Source organism: Pseudonaja textilis, chromosome 2, assembly GCF_049901715.1.
Source record: "Pseudonaja textilis isolate UNSWEBS1 chromosome 2, rPseTex1.2, whole genome shotgun sequence".
NCBI classification, from domain to species: domain Eukaryota; kingdom Metazoa; phylum Chordata; class Lepidosauria; order Squamata; family Elapidae; genus Pseudonaja; species Pseudonaja textilis.
Genome location: NC_141991.1, coordinates 80,400,640 through 80,418,253, shown reverse-complemented (window position 1 = coordinate 80,418,253; position 17,614 = coordinate 80,400,640). Strand labels below are relative to the sequence as shown.

General features: G+C 37.7%; 1 protein-coding gene across 1 annotated transcript in view; it reads left to right on the top strand.

The window, feature by feature from the left end:
* The first annotated feature begins 1,402 nt into the window (after positions 1 to 1,402).
* MEIKIN (meiotic kinetochore factor) overlaps positions 1,403 to 17,614 on the top strand; it is a 29,135-nt gene continuing 12,923 nt past the window's right edge. The window contains exons 1-9 of the mRNA XM_087924422.1: positions 1,403 to 1,510; positions 2,391 to 2,633; positions 6,638 to 6,728; positions 7,032 to 7,137; positions 7,920 to 7,980; positions 11,895 to 12,032; positions 12,503 to 12,619; positions 14,206 to 14,242; positions 17,031 to 17,089. Coding sequence (XP_087780548.1) covers positions 2,429 to 2,633; positions 6,638 to 6,728; positions 7,032 to 7,137; positions 7,920 to 7,980; positions 11,895 to 12,032; positions 12,503 to 12,619; positions 14,206 to 14,242; positions 17,031 to 17,089 — 814 coding nt within the window. The 5' untranslated portion in view covers positions 1,403 to 1,510; positions 2,391 to 2,428. The remainder of the gene's footprint in view (positions 1,511 to 2,390; positions 2,634 to 6,637; positions 6,729 to 7,031; positions 7,138 to 7,919; positions 7,981 to 11,894; positions 12,033 to 12,502; positions 12,620 to 14,205; positions 14,243 to 17,030; positions 17,090 to 17,614) is intronic.

Here is a 17,614-nt window from a genome sequence, read left to right as displayed (position 1 = left end):
CACATATTCCTTCCTGAAATCCTGCCATGCTGTCTTGACGATATTCTACTACATGCATCTTTCTAACATACGAAACATGCTGGCATGCCACAAATCAGGAAAAAAAATATCTCTTAGTTCCTGTCCTGGGGAATTTCACTATATTGAGACAGTGGTCATAGTATCTTCTTGTTGCTGGGTAAAAATAAAACTAATAATGTTGAAAAATAAGTAAAAAATATTTATTTCTGAAGACTGTAAAATATTTAAATTCAAGTAAATAAAATGTTTAAATTATGTTTAAACATTTAAATATAATTTAAAAGTGAATACATATGCATTGTCCCGTGTTCAGCATTTGGATCTACAAGGATACATTCCTTCTCACATGTACACAGCCATTTTTTGCTCCTGGGAGAGAAAAGCCCCAAATCTCTAATTGAATACTAGCAATAGCAATAGCACTTAGACTTATATACCGCTTTACAGTGCTTTACAGCCCTTTCTAAGTGGTTTACAGAGTCAGCCTATTGCCCCCAACAATTTGGTTCCTCGTTTTACCTACCTTGGAAGGATGGAAGACTGAGTCAACCTTAACATTGACCTTAAGATTAAGCAAAATGACGCAAATGTACAAACTTTTGAGATTTCCACCACTGTTGCAAATGTAAGAAATAAGGGAAAAAAGTGAAAAAGTTTTTTTTTTTTAAAAAAAAGGCCAGTTCTTAATAATGAAACCTACAATTTCAAATTCATCTGAGAAGGGCAACTGGAGAAGTCAACACGTGGATAACTATTTAATAGTTACAGAGGTCAATCAAACCTAAGCAGTACTGAACAAATAAAATGTGTCTAAATAAAATAAATACGACGTGTCTTGCCAAACCGACAAAGACATTTCCTTGAGTGACAGAAGGTAGGAGTATAAAGAAATAGAGTCTTCCGGTATTTAGAAAGCCAGAATTCTACGTTAGGTTGTGCAAAGAGATAATAATACAACAAGCCAAACTGTAGGAGTTGTCGGAAATGAACTCTTCAAACTCTTTTAACACTTCTCTTAATTCGCAGAAATTAATTCCCGCTTTGAAAGGATAACGGGCTCTGCCACCAAACGCATCTGGAAAGCATCACACTAACAAGTGAGACGCACGATAAAGCACGCACGTGCACAAGTCAATCAAATAAAGAGTATCGGCAGCCGGGCTTTCGATTCGATCGAAGCCATTCTGCAGATTCTTCTCACTTGACGTGCAGCCGCGGCGGTTTCGCGAGCTGAACAAATGAGACCAAGGAAGGGGGCGGGTTGAGGACTCCCATAGGATCATTGGATTCGTTCCTGAGCGGTGATTGGATAAAAGTAGCTGCCTATTAGAATGCCGAGATGGGTTGTTTTTTTTTGCCGCCCCCCCCCCGCCCCCCACGGGAGCGGACCGTCAGTCTGTTATTAAGGAAGCTAATGAGGCGGGCGGAGAGGCTGGTGGCAGGTTATGGGGTGGAATCGTTTGTGGTCACAGGAACTCTCGAACACGAGGTTGTCGTCCTTTCGCTAATATTTTTCAGAGTTATACTTTTGGGATGGCTTTTGCTACCTTTCCCTAAAACCAGGCGGTCACGTTAACGAGGCAGTTTGTTCACCTGCGTCACCTGTGTCATCTCAGCTTGGGCCCAATCTTTATAATCGGATCTGGGTTTATAATTTATAATTAGGTGTGTAGTTATAATTGCATCCAAGCATCCTTCTCCGACGGCTTCATCAAGAAGAGGTTGGACTGCCATTTGTCAGAAATGGGTTGGACTAGATGACCTATAAGGTCCCTTCCAACTCTGATTATCTGTTACTGTTCATCTCGTCATCTGCTGATTCTTGGCTGTTCTGCTTTTCTCCCTATATTGGCTAAATGTGCACTTCAGCTCTTCAATCGTTTCCTGAGAGTGTCCTCGAAGTAGCATATATTAATGCAAACCTAACTATCTTTTGAGTTACCTTGTCTTATAACAAACAATATTCCTCTAGAAAATACATTTTGGGGCACTTCCTCTTGGAGGAAAATTGGTATTTGACTTCACTGTAGAACTAATAGTTTCGGAGTTAGTTGTTGCAGCTCCTGGATAGCATAATAGAGTTAGTTGGAAGGGACAATGAAGTCTTCAGACCAACTCCCTGCTCAAGAAAGTCCTAGTCAAATCCTTATTTCTCTTTTTTAGGGCACATTAAATTGGATTCTCAGAAATGATATCCTTTTGTTCTTTTTGTGTGAAGGTTTGTTGTACTTTAGTTGCTGTTTCCTGAGCCATCTTGGCTTGGGTAGAGCAAGTATTGACAACCAGAATATCTGAAGATCATTAGGCTTCAGAAAGATGCCTTGGCTTATATTTGACTTAGATCTTGTCTTATTTTCTTTTCCTTTTAGACAGCAGTTCTAAAGGAGGAAAAGCAGACCAAAAAAAGATGGATTGGATGAAATTACGTTCATATTCCGGGAACAGGCATATGCAAAAGAAAACACATTGTGCTTCTCCGTTGCCTTCTAAAACAGCATCTGTTGCAAAGGTCAGAATGAAGAGCAAAGCCAAAGCATCTCAGGAGCACCCAGATCTGCTTTCTAAGTTTAGCTGTGATACTCAAGTGAAAAGTACTGTTGGTAAAAAAAAAGGTGAGATCTTCATGAAAATTTGAAGTGTTTTTATTCAGACTGTGTAATCTGTTTGTACTTTTTTGATCACTATAGAGAGCTTTTAGAAGATGTGAAGGCTGAAGAAGATCTGATCTAGTTTGAACATTTCTCTACAATATAAAGGGAGTAGTTGAATGATATGGTTTGTTTCCATCTCATTTACTTATGTTTTCTGTGAATTTGATTTTCAATTAATGTATAGAAAACAATACAGGAAAATATAGGAAAACAATACAGCTCTAAGCCTCAAGATTTTTCACAAAAATGTTTTTTTTTCTGTATGACATAAATGGATTTATTGCTTATAGTTCCTGGACTATGGTGAGCTGAATCTTGCCTAATGTAGATATAAAGTCATTATTAGAGTTATTAGAATCACTTGAAATCCTCTCAAAAGATCTGAAGAGGCAACTTGAAGTTTTGAGGCAAGATATTTTTTAAATGTCGCATCTCATCCTCTGGCCTTCCCTGAGTTAAGGGTGAAGGTCTGAAGTTGAAATGTAGTTGTGTACTCCTGATTTTATAAGGCCCTGGATTTCATAAAAATATACAGGGCAGTCATGGTTAGTTCTTTTTAAGGTCTGAAGATTCATGTGTAAGAATCAGGTGGTTTGGTGAGGCCTCATTTCATCTCTATGCTTCCGTTTCCTGAACAGTTTGTACTTTCCAAATAGTTTCCTTCTGCAATCCGAGTCAGGAGAATGTTGGGAGTTGTTTTCTGAATAGCTTTAAGAGAAATACTGTAAGTTCTAGTTACACCACAGCCTTATGTGTTTTATTAGGAAATTTACTCCACAATATACTTTGTAGCTTGCTTATTGCTATGTGTACTATAACTGCAAATGGATTATTCTTTGAATTGCGATCTAGGTTTGAACTGGAAGACAAACAACACACACACACACCCCAACTAGTCTTAGACAACTTTTGGAGTAAGAGCACAATAGGATGGAATGTGACAAAAGTGCGTTTATCTAGGATTCAAACATTTAAAGAGCCTTGATTTTTTTAAAAAAAATGGGTTCATATTGGTAAAATTGAGATTACAATTTTCATTTTGTGTAGGCTGATAGTTTTTGGATGAAGAAAAGCACTGTGTGCTGGACAGTTTGAGGGAAGATAGTTTCAGGGGAAGGGGAGGTCTACCTGGATTTTCTTAGGCCTGAAATGGGTGTAATATATACTGCATTTGGTTAACAGCCTGCACGTCATTTTTTTTTCTTGAATACAGGTAATCCTCAACTTACGACCACAATTGAATCCAAAATGTTTGTTACTGAGACAGTTAAGTGAATTTTGCCCCATTTTATGACCTTTCTTGCCACAGTTGTGAAGTGAATCACTGCAGTTCTTAATTTAGTAACACGGTTGTTAAGTGAATCTGATTTTTTTATTGATTTAGAAAATTTATATTATCGCTTACTCACACATGATGACGCAAGGTGGTTTGTAACGACCTAAAAGCACAATATAAAAGAAATAAAGAAAAATAATAAGAAAACAAATAAAATAACCCCCCCACCCCCTCATCCTGGCGACAACACACATTCATACTGGCCATTTAATGGGCTCCATCCTGCTCTGGGTTCCCCAGACCTGCTGGCAGAACGACGTTTTCAGGGCCTTCTGAAAGAGTGCTAGAATGGGGGGCAGTCCAATCTCCAGAGCCCAGGGCACGGCAACTGTCATAAATATGAGTCGGTTGCTAAATATCTGGATTTTGATCACGTGACTATGGGGATGCTGCAATGGTCGTAAGTGTGAAAAATGGACAAGTAACTTTTTTTCAATGCCACTGTAACTTTGAACAGTCACCAAATAAACTGTTGTAAGTCAAGGACTACACGCATTTCTAAGAAGCTTTATGGAGAATATTCTGATTCTGAATTCCAGAAGCACCTCAGGAATAAGAAACTGCCTTCTGATTCAGTTTTAGTTACATGGGTAGGTTGTTTATTCCATTAGACTTACATGCTACTCCAGCCATAACTAATTCTGAGCATTGTACATACCGATACTTTATAACTAATGTAATACAGAGAGTCCTCAACTTACAGCCTTTGGTTTAGTTACAACAGCACTGAAGAAAATGATTTATGACCATTTTTCACACCACCATTGCAACATCCCCATGGTCACATGATCAGTATTCAGATGCTTGTCAATTGGTTCATATATATTTATGACGGTTGCGTGGACTCGTGGTCACCTTTTGCCGCCTTCTGACAAGTTATATCAATAGGGAAGCTAGATTCATTTAACAACTATTACTCAATTAAGAACCGCAGCTATTTACTTAACAACTGTGGCAAGAAAGGTCGTAAAAAGGGACAAAACTCGCAACAACTTAAGCCATAGAAATTTTGGGCTCAATTGTGACTGTAAGTCAAGGACTACCTGTAAAATACTCCACTGATCAGCCAGTACAAACATTTCCCTTGCAAAGGGGCTCAAAGCTAGCTGGAAAAAAAAACCCCAGTTCTTTGTTGCTTTTTGAAAACTTAAAGCTGAAGCTGATTTGATGTCTAAGGTATATGTTGTTCCAGAAAAAAGGAATGGTGTCTAAAAAGCCCTTCAGATGATCCCTTTATACCATGGGTGTCTTTATACTTTTAGCTTGCCTGGGCTTCACTGAATGAAGACAAGTGGTCTTGGGCCACATATAGAATATACTTAGTGTACATAAACAAACTTTCTTTTAATATTTTTATTCTCTCTTAAGGGGCCACATTACTAACATATGGCCCATGGGACATGGGTCAGATACACAGGCTTGTACAGTAATGACACGGGTCTGGTGTGATCTTTTTTGAAAGTTTAATGGATGAATAGATACAACCAGGAGTAGGGCTTATGAGCTTATAAAGGTAACGACAAATCCCTTGAAATGCTCCCAAATGCAAACTAGTAACCAGTGCAGCTCTCAAAGCAGTGATGCTGTGTGTATGTGAGTAAATTGTGTGGATCTCCTAATTGCCCAAGCCACTCTGTTTGTTTGTTTATTTATTTATTTATTTGTGTCAATTGCTTACAAGATAATAGGTATAAGTAAAAACATAATTATGAACACATGGATACATATACATATACTCTATTCCGGACTGGTCAAATTTTTCAAATGGTTTTCAGTGTCATCCCCATGGATGGCATATTGCAATAGTCCAAATGAAAGGTGATTCAATGAATGTAAGCAAATGCTTCCAGTTCAGGGAAGATGGTAACTAATGCATCAGAAGAAGCTGTGTGAAGGCTTCTGGAGTCAGTGCCATGTACTGTTTCAGAACAGCTGTGACTCCAGGAGGAATATACACAAACACCAGGACCAGATCACAGTTCTGCTTGGGGAAGTGTGATCACATCCAGAAGGTGCAATATCTTTTATACAAGCTATAAACATATAATAATATATGGAAGAGAGACATGCTGTTCCTCACTTAAAACTTGGCGATTGATCCAGGTCTCCTTTTTTAATAATTTATGACAATGTTTAACCCAGAAATGTGATGATGAATAGGCTTCACCAACCATATATGTAGAACATTCTTCCCAATCTGTGAATAGTAACTCACCTCTTGATTAGTCTGCTAAACTCAGAAGAATGAAAGCTTTCTGTGTACTGTAGGTGGTTTGCTTAGAAAGTTAATTAAATTGAGTAACCAGAAGGGGGAGCATTTCTCCTTTTGAAGAGAAAGTAATTTTAGAGAGTAGGCAAGGTTTTTCAGAAATAATTTGCCATTGCCTCTTTCCTAAGCTGAGAATGAGTGATCACCCAGCTAATTTGGTGTGTAAGGCAGATCACAGTCTCATAGTTTCTAGTATGATGCCTTCCTTAGGCACTACACCAAACTGGTTCTCTATGCCCTCTTTACATTTAGGTGAATACAAGACTTTTAGATGAGCTTAATAATGCTGAAGATCTTAAAACTCAATTTTCCTCCTTACTCCTGCTCTTGTTGTAACTTCTAATCTACTTTTCCCCATAGAGAAAATAAAAAGCACCGTTACAGAAGCATTACCAAAAATTCAAGAATATTCTGAAGTGACCCAGATGGTTTGTCCTTCATCTGAAGAAAGGTAGGGAATAATAGGCATTCAGGACTTTTAAAGTTTTTTTTTTTTGCTTTAATATTACGAAGGGTTTTAGATCTTGTGTTAATAGTATAATTCTGTGGGGACTGGGGATGATGGGACTGTAATGCGTCACACTAAGGGGATGGTGTTCTTTACCAGCTTTCTTATCAACAGCATTCTCAATTAAATGAATGCTCAGAACCAAGCATAATACACTTACTGTTTTACTGAAGAAGTTTGTAGATATCTGAAAAGATCTGAAATAGCCTCCGAAAATGTAATTGCCGTCATTTTGTTTCTAAATAGGATTGAATTAAATTGCAATGAATATAGAAGTACCAAGGTGACCAATGAATATAGAAGTACTGAGGTGACCAACAGTATCAATGACATGGAAACAACTCCTTTAAAGGTAGGCGTAGTATTGTGAAATCACTTTAATTCAATAAATTTCACTTGGTGTGGAAGCATAGATGAGGTTAGTATCCAGGATTTCATTAAACCACTTTCAGCTGTGATTGTAATTTGAAAATGTTGATCATATCAGGCTCCCATTGACTTAGATTGGGTTTACACAGTACACTGAATCATAAATTAACCAAACTACTCACTTAAGTCATGAAATATTAACCAGGGTTAAAACTAGATTTAATATGTTCGAGTTTACTAGGATATGGACAAGCGTGCAGTGGGAAGTTGAGAGTACTTCACATAGCAAGACATTGTCCTGGGAGATTGTGGTGTCCTTTCCAGTCTTCTTGATGAGAAGGATAATCATATTAAATGTATATGCTGTCTGATTCTCAGCAACTGTGGGCAGTTTATAAATAGTTAAAACATTTAAAACAAGTAACTATACAAAAATATAGAAAAAAGTAATAGGATGTCAAATAAAACAAACTCAGATGGGATGAGCAGTAGGCTGGTGTAAGTATGTATGTGTGTGTGTGTGTGTATATATATATATATATATATATATAATTTATTTATTTATTGCTTGCTTGCTTCTTTGTGTTCACTAGTGTAATAGTTTGATCATAAGAATGATAGTCCCTCCTTGAGAAAAAATTGCTATCCCAAAATTAACAGCATAGCTTGGGTAGATTAACTGAAGAACGGATCACTTCCAGGCAACAATTTTGAGAAATGTTATGATAATTGCTATGATATCTGGTCTTTCATTGTTGCCCATAGGATTCCTTGCATTTAGCCTCTGCAAGTGCACAAAGCCTGAGATACAGTGAAGCTACTTCAGGTGAGAGTTCGCATGTATGCTGCGCTATTCTTTTCACTATAACTTGAAGCTTTAGTTTTGCACACCAGTATCATACAGTAACATTGATATACAGTATAACATCCCTGCTCCATGTCAGTTTTTCTTATTCAGATTGATATTGTTTATTATTTGTTTGTTTGTTTGTTTAAATGTGTTATAGCCCCCCAACTCCAAAATAAAAAAAATCCATAAAACTGATAAAACATAAAACAAATGTAGCCTGGACTAAAACAACCTCAAAGGCAATATAAATCAAACTCCTCAAAAATTCAAGGATACATTAACTCCAGGCCTGGGACCAAAACCAGATTTTAAGAGCCTTTTGGAAGCCTAGGAGGGAGGATACCGTCCTTACCTCTAGGAGAATGCTGTTCAGGGACGGGGCACAAGAAAGGACATGGCTTCTCAGTCCCACAAGATGTTGATGTTTAATAAAGAGGATGTGCTGTGTGGGTATGTGCAGAGTAAGTGAAAGCTATTGGAGAAAAACGGTCCCTCAGCTATCCAGAACCTATGCAGTACATATATTATAATTTGGGATTGTATATGTGAAGAAGAAGAAGTGGTATTAATGGAGGAATTGTGCTTAACTACTAAATCTTTGGGTTTTGAGTTTGTGGTGATGATGTCATGTCAGACAAAATGATTAATTATTAATTTGAAAATTTTAGAAGGTTTTTGAGCTGTGGTCTTCACTGATCTATTTCTTTTGTATGTCAAAGACTTGTAGAGACCAGAACTATAAATGAATGTTCAATCCTGTCACCATGGGAAATGACAGCTGATTGGCTCTTTGTAGTAAGCATTGCTTTTGCTTACTTATTTGTTTTGTTAAATTCATGTACCCTTCTCTGCAGCAATTGAATAATTAGAGTAAACACTTGATTTACAGACCATTGGAAGAGATGAGTATGTATGTGAAACCTAGATGTCCATTAAATCCACAAATGAGCCAAATCTATACAAAATGTAATTTATATGAATAATCTGGAATTCCTCAGATACCACTGATTAGTTTGAGGTAATGTTTGGAAGAAAATTTTATCTGTTGAATCCTAAGTCTACTATAGCAGGCTTCTTTAAAAGTTTGCTGGTTTGGAGTATCATTCAAAACAGATGTTTGCCTAGAAATATGATCTCTTATAGAAGGTTTCATGTTCCCAAAATACAGTTAACCAGAAAAAAGTGCCCACTTTTTCTTCAGTGAATCTAAGACAACTCTTCATTTAAAGTTATATTATTTGGGTGATATGTAATTTTGGAAATTTCAACTTTACTTTAGAAAACATAATATAAATGTGAATAAATGTATAAATATGTATAAATACTTGATTAATTGCATTAGATAGGTATATATAGAATTTAATTATTTAGATACATAACACACACACACAATATATATATTATATATATATATGTATGGATCTTTGGTTGTTCGGTTTTCTCCCGCGTAAGATTCAAGTATCTAGGCAACGTTTCGATGAAGTCTCATTCATCATCTTCAGGCTTCTGTCTCCGGCTCTGTGCTTCTCAGAGTAATGTGAGATTGCAGCTGCTTCCTCCTTTTAACTGCCAGTGGGGGTGGGACTTGATTGGGTGGGGGCTTGGCTGTGTTCTGATTGGGTGGGGGTGTGTTCTCATTGGTAGGGGGTTTGGCTGTGTTCTGATTGGTTGGGGGGTTAGCCGTGTTCTGATTGGTTGGAGGCGTGATCAGAATCAGAACACGGTGTTATGGAAGACCAGGATGCTTCAATAGCAGCCTTCAGCTCTTCTGCATTGTTCGCTCTCATGTCTCTCATCTTTCTCTTGGCAATGCCCCATAGATTCTCTATGGGGTTCAGGTCAGGTGAGTTTGCTGGCCAATCAAGCACAGTAATCCCATGGTCACTGAACCAGGTTTTGGTGCTTTTGGAAGTGTGGGCAGGTGCCAAGTCCTGCTGGAAAATGAAGTCAGCATCCCCACCAAGCTTGTCTGTGGAAGGAAGCATGAAGTGCTCCAAAATCTCCTGGTAGACGGCTGCATTGACCTTGGACTTAATGAAGCACAGTGGACCAACACCAGCAGATGACATGGCTCCCCAAATCAACACAGACTGTGGAAACTTCACACTGGACTTCAATTATCTTGCAGTGTGTGCCTCTCCATTCTTCCTCCGGACTCTGGGTCCTTGGTTTCCAAATGAGATGCAAAAGTTGCTCTCATCAGAAAAGGGGACTTTGGACCACTGAGCAACAGACCAGGTCTGTTCTTTAGCCCAGGTAAGACGCTTCTGATGTTTGTTGTTCAGGAACGGCTTGACAAGAGTAACATGACATTTGAAGCCCATGTCCAGGATCCATCTGTGTGGTGGCTTATGATGCACTGACTCCAGCCTCCGTCCACTCCTTGTGAAAGTCCCCAACACTTTTGAATGATCTTTTCCTGACAATCCTCTCCAGGCTGAGGTCATCCCTGCTGCTTGTGCACCTTTTTCTTCCACACTTTTCCCTTCCACATAACTTTCTATTAATGTGCTTTGATACAGCACTTTGGGAACATCCAACTTCTTTTGCAATTACCTTTTGAGGCTTTCCTTCCTTATGGAGGGTGTCAATGATGGTTTTCTGCACAACTGTCAGGAGTCTTTCCTATGATTGTGATTCCTACTGAACCAGACTGAGAGACCATTTAAAGGCTCAGGAACCCTTTGCAGGAGTTATGGCTTCATTAGCTGATTAGAGTGGGACACTTTGAGCCTAGAATATTGAACCTTTTCACAATCTTCTAATTTTCTGAGATTGTGGATTTGGGGTTTTCATGAGCTGTAAGCCATAATCATTGCAATTATGACAAATCATGGCTTGAACTTTCTTGCTTTGCATGTAGTGAGTCTATCTCATATTAGTTTCACCTTTTAAGTTGCATTACTGAAGTAAATGAATTTTTGCACGATAATTTTTCGAGTTTCACCTGTACATAAAAGAAAAGATACATTTGTTAAGAATCATAAGGTACAACCTTAATGATAATTATAAGATATATATACAGTCATAGAGTACATAGGGTACAGTATATACATATACATATATGATAATTCCACCTAAACATTTCAGTAAATGGTATTCATTACAATCATCCATAGCTAATCAGCGTCAGTCATTTTTGTTCATGTGTTCCTCATAACATCAACTTAGCAGACCATTGAGTAATTGGGGTTTTATGTTTATCCCACCAGCCCAAGTTTTCTTATTAAAGGCAAATCTGGTTCTAACTGGATTGGGATTGGTGTGTTATTGTGCATGTGTATTCATTTAAGGATAGATTCACAGCAACCAAATTTGTATATGTTTGTGTATGTATAATGTGATGTAATAGTTAAGGTAGTGGCCTAAAAAACAGGAGACTATGAGTTCTAGTCCTGCCTTAAGCATGAAAGCCAGCTGGGTGAATTTGGGCCAGTCACACTTTCTCAGCCAAACCCACCTCACAGGGATGTTGCTGTGGAGAAGGAGGAAGGAGTATTAAGTATGTTTGCCACCTTGAGTTATAAAAATATAATAAAAAGCAGGATAAAAATGTATAAGAATAGCTACACATACAAACTCTTTGAGTATATTTGGTATTGTGTCAGTGATAGGAATACAGTTAAGTTTGCTTTGTTTCCCCTTTGTCGCTAAATATATTGGTTTGAGACAGGTAGCATCATTTTGTCATGGAAAAGGATTTTTGGTTTACCTTGATCAGTTTGTATGCTTCCTTTCTGCTTTGTAAGTGTGCTCCACAATAGAGAGGTAAGCAGTTTGATAAGACTTAAATCTTTCTGTATTCTTTTTCTGCTCCTTCCTGCAAAAGCTTTTCCGGGCTTCTGCAAAGTTAAAATTATTTTTTGATTTACATTTTTCTGTAATTTCAGAAATGACATTACCAACGGGAGTTTCAGACTTTTTGCTGGATTGTTTGGATATGGAGACTACTCTGGACTGTAGTTATACCATTGATTCTACAAGTAGTTATTCATCACCGGAAATATTCAGGGATGAAACTGAGTTAGGTACATATTTTAAAAATTATTTGTAAGAATAAATGAAGAAAAGAGATGCACATACCTTTTATGTTTTATATATGCACATGTATCTATGTTTTTTCTTTGAATTTGAAGGCAGACCATTAGTACATTATATTTCGTTATATTAGGTACAGTAAGGGAGAAAAGCAGATCAAGTCATCTGCCCAATCTTTTTTAATTAGCTAATGTATGCATATTCCTTCAATCAACTTATTTTTTAACTTTTGATTTGGCAATTTCTGATTTAAGTTTCCTAAACCCAGAGATAAATTACTTCCATTATGCATTAAGCAAAGCATTTGTTTCATATTATACTCTCATTATCAACCTATTTGTTAGCTCCGCTGAAATATATGCAAATGTTCCAAAGTCATTATAAAAAGACATTATTAACATTATAGATCTTTCTGAATTTTAATAATAGAACCATTAATTGGATTGTCTTCTCTCTTCAGAAGACACTGCTAGTCCCGAAACACAACTTGCATGCAAAAATTCAACTCTCTTGGATACCAGCAAAGCCATCAACCTAGACAAGATGTCGCAACTGCCAAACTTTTCTAAAATACTCGGTAACTTTCAGAACATGATATGTAACATTTTATTTTACTTTGCCATTGAAGTTCTATGGAAAAACAGAACTATATATTGAGCAGCTGACTTAGGTCTGGGAATATGTTATGGATGAACTTGTGTCAGGAAATAAAGGAAGCTGGGGGAGAAAAGTAATGGACAGAGTAAACTATATCTGCCAGTTTCCAGTGGAAATTACTTCATCACCGAAGGCCAAACATTTCTCAGACTTAATTTGGGATATTAGGAATCTCATTGAGAGTAATTCTGCATGTCCTCTGGTCTCATCCACAAAGCAGCATTTTCTGCTGTTCGTTGCATGAGCCAGCTTAAAGCATGTTGGCTTAATGAAATGCTGGTAATATTTCATATTTTACCTCCATGGAATAAGAATTTTATCTGAATATGAAGAGGGGACAGGAAAGAAGTAGGGTGGGCAAGAAGATCTAAGGGCCTTTTGTTGTCAGTTCCCCGTTTTATGGAGTAATTCTATAGGCTAGAGAACTGACACAAAGGGATCCATTATCTTCTTCCTGTTCTGCTACTTTTTTTGTCATGCATTGCAATAGAGATATGGGGAGATAAGAGACTTCCTCAAGTTTTATAGTTCCACCCACAATCACTTGAGATAGACGAGGCATCTGGGGAGATTTTGTCAATTTTACCTCAAACTGGTGAGTGCTGCAAGGGACCGCTGGCAGCAAGTGGCCATGGTATCCAAAGTTATTCCATGAAAAAGGGAAAATGGCGTTGGAGTAGGCAAAAATACCACCACCTCTGATGTTTATGATGCGAGATATTGATCTCTATAGGAGGATAGGCAGGACCAGCAGGTAAAAGCAGCAATCAGAATACCTATTCAAATCAGCTGAAGTTATTGAAATGTTCAATAGTAATATCCATAAATAAGAGGAGCTGCTATATTAGTATTTTAAAGCACATAAGTAGTCTCCCAAAAGCCTAAGACATAACTTACAAAACAGATTGTGGTTAGGTTTTCTGTAAGAAAAGCCCAGCAGGCCAAAAGCAGTGGAGGGCTGTTCTTAGTAACCAGAGGGCAAGGGCAGTGTCCACAACAGTGTGTGTTGACTGAAGTAAAAACATTGTCTTCAAGGTAATGAAGTGACACAGACAGACTACAAAGCACCAGTCCCACTTTTGACATTGACCAAAAAGAAAAGACAGAGATCACTTCATGGTGGGTCAAAAACATGTATTCCTTTCTTATACATGTTTACTTCTTCAATTTTTATGGATGTCCCCTTGCCAGTCACCTTTATATAACTAACTGAAAATTAAAATCATCAAAATTCAAATTAGAAACCTTAAAAACATGCTGGACACAAACATATTATGATACAACCATATATTATACATCATACTCATGGGTTCATATACTATCCTGTCCCACTACTTGGGACAACAGTCTTCAGGGCCTTCATCAAGGCAGGCAAAGTCAAGTGACAAGTGGTTAATGGGCCACCTTTATACTGGGGCAAATAAAATATGGATGAGCCCTATGACATAGGCAATTAGAAATACTGTACTATCTTGTGCTTATTCAGAAAAATAAAATCTCTTCCAGGTACCCCTTCAGGAATCCAAGGCCAAAACATTGCCAGGTAAAAAGAGAATTCTCTCTAAATTTGATAATCTCTTCCTTATATTAGTGTTTTACAAAGCTGCTGGTGCAAAACAATTTGTAAGATTAAAGATGCCAACAATCTTACTGGACTCCAAATGTATTCCCTTAATAAACCAAAACCACACTAGAAGAGTAATTTAAACTGCCACTAGGAACAGGTGATTAGTTCTGCCTCTTTTGTGGGAATCAGTTATTTTATAATATAGTACAAAATTAAATATATTGGGCAGTTGAGAAAAATTATAATTGGAAATCTTAAAAGACATGAACTTCTGTAACACGTTACTATTTTTATTTATATGATTAAGGTTTTAAGTCTCACTTGATGGAGCAGTAAGTTTGAGTGCCAGATGCCAATTTCCATTTATATTTCACTCTACAGCTAGGAAATCAACAAAAGCTGTGGTGGGATTCAATTTTTTTTACTACTGGTTCTGTGGGCATGGCTTGGTAGGCGTGGCAGGGGAAGGATGCTGTGAAGTCTCAGAGGTGGTATTTGCTGGTTCTCTGAACTACTGAAAATTTCTGCTACCAGTTCTCCAGAACAGGTCAGAACCTGCTGAAAACCACCTCTGAACAAAAGCCTTGGACGTGTTATACTAGATTATTTTACTTTGTCAATGTCTCTTCACATTCACTCCCCAAAGACCATTTTATTCAGAGAATGCTTCATATAAGCTTTAGAGTTACTGACATTTATACTTTTGGAGAAATCTCCCAAGAATTGTGGAAACCTTGCTGAGAACTCTAGAAGTGAGACCAACTGTAGTTCTGAAGATCCCCTTTTAGAAATGATATTTTCTACAGTGTATCTATAAAGTTTACCCCTGTCCAGTTTCTGGCTCTAGGGGACAGTACTCATCTCCATTTTTTTTTTAGCCAAGAGAGCCAGCTTTGTCCCAAAACACTGCTGTGGTTATGTAGCCAGCATGACTATACACTGAGATGCACGGAACGCTGTTACCTTCACCATAATAATGCCTATGTATCTACTTGCATTTGCAAGCTTCCAAACTGCTAGGGGAATAGGAGCTGGGACAAGTGACAGGAACTTATCCAATTTCGTAGCGCTGGGTCTCAAACCTGGGCTGTCAGCTTTCCAACTGACAAGGTCAGTGTCTTTAACTGCTGAGCCATCACATATGTATTGTGGGACTATCAGAGGTTCATATTAAAGCAAAATTAACGATATGAATTGTTTTAACTGATTAGCTGATATATAACATGTAATGTCTCCCCTGCGCAGAGATCAGATTGACTACCATCCTTTTTGTAAGAGCCTTAAATATCTGGTTCTGCCAGATGGCTCGAGGTCCCTATGGGGGAGTTTCACACTGGAGGTTGGTTGACTAATTAAAAGCTAACCCCACCTGCCCCCTATTGTATCCAACTGGTACGTTTTGTGTTAATGATTTTATTTTGTCATTTTATATCTGATGATTTAAATCAGGGGTGTCCAACCTTGGTAACTTTAAGACTTGTGGACTTCAACTCCCAGAATTCCCAGCTTTGCTGGCTGAGGAATTCTGGGAGTTGAAGTCCACGAGTCTTAAAGTTGCCAAAGTTGGACACCCCTGATTTAAATGGTTTTCTGAAATGTGTATTATGCTGAGTATAAGCCATCCAGAGTGGTTTGAAATGAGATGGGCAGCAAATAAACGTAATGAATTAAAAATTAAATATTATTGCGCACAAGTAGTCCTTAACGTATGACCCCAAATGAACCCAAAATTTATATTGCTAAGCAAGGCTGCTAAGGGGCTTTTGTCCCATTTTCTAACCTTTTTTTTTTTTTTGCCATAGTAACTGCCACTGCAGTTCTTAAATGAATCATGTGGTCATTAAGCAAATCTGGCTTCCCCATTGACTTTCCTTATCCAAAGCCAGCTGGGAAGTTTACAGGTGGTGATCAAATGACCCGGGTCAGTGCAACTATCATAAATATATGCCAATTCCCAAGTGCCTGGATTTTGATCATCTGATCATGGGAGTGTCACAACAGTCATAAGTGTGAAAAACAGCCCTAAGTTAGTTTTATCGGTGCCATTGTAACTTCAGATTGTTGTAACTTGAGGACTACTTGTACAGTGCTTTCAGATTAACTTTTTTTCTACGTCTAAGCTCATTGGTTTACAAGCGTACTCCACAGTTCTTGATCTGCAGCCATCCTTTTGACTGTGATTTTTGTTGGACGTTGCTCACTTGTGGAGCACGTGTCCAGCAAAGCACATTCTTTGTTCTCTCATTTTGTCAAGAGAGTCTTCAGGAATTATTTCCTTGTAGAACTTCCTTTTTTGTGACATAGTCCTTATATGAGATATGAAGAATCCTTCTGAGGCAATGTTGCTGGAAGATATTGATCTAATGAACAATTTTAGTTGTAAATTTCCAGATCTCGCTGGCATAGATAGCATTTGGTATGACAATGGCATTAAATAATCTGATCTTGGTTGCTGTGTTTATAGCAGAGGTGGTCCATGCTGAGCACATTTGTTAGAAGACAGCAGCTGTTTGGCCTAGTCGGCATTTCACATCTGCCCGTTCCGCCATCGGTATCCATGATGCTACCAAGATAGCTGAATTTTCCCATAATTTTCTCATAAATTTTAAGGCCTATTCTCCTAATGTTATTGGGGTATTGTCTTGAATACTGCTGACTTGGTTAATTAGGGGAACGTAAATGGGAGGTTTTTATGTGCAATGCTAGTTATAGTTTTTTCCATAATGTTTGAATATATATTAATACCACCATCTTTTGCCAGCAGAAAACAATCCAGGGAAAAACTTCCTTCTGAACCCACAAATACTTCAGCTGCGATAGCAGGTAAAAAAATTTTTTTTTACTATGTGTAAGCTACCTAATAGATTTTTTTCTCTCTATTACTGAGGTAGGATTATCAACATTCTATTTATAGTGGTTCTTTTAAATACTGTCTAATCATATAAAACCTTTACTACAGCTTGATTGCAATCCTGGCACTGAAATTATCCTAACTAAAATAGTTCCCTTCTCATCCTCTGCATTGCTTTGCTGTCATTCATGGAATTTGTTTACATGCCCTATAATAATTTGGTGTCATATTTTCTCACAAGACTGATCAGGGATTTAAAAATGTATGTCTCGACTTAACTCTCAGTAATTTTGGCTTGTTTGGGAGCCCAGAGGTATTATCCTATCTAAAGATGGGAACATGTAAAAATAATTTTAAAATAAATTATGTTTGAGGTTATAACCCTGTATGTGTATGTGCGTATGTGTGTGTGAACTCAAGGCAGTGAATATACCTAATAAAAAAAGAAAAAGTGTGACCAAAATCATCCAGCCAGATTTCCTGCCTAACCTAAGGGA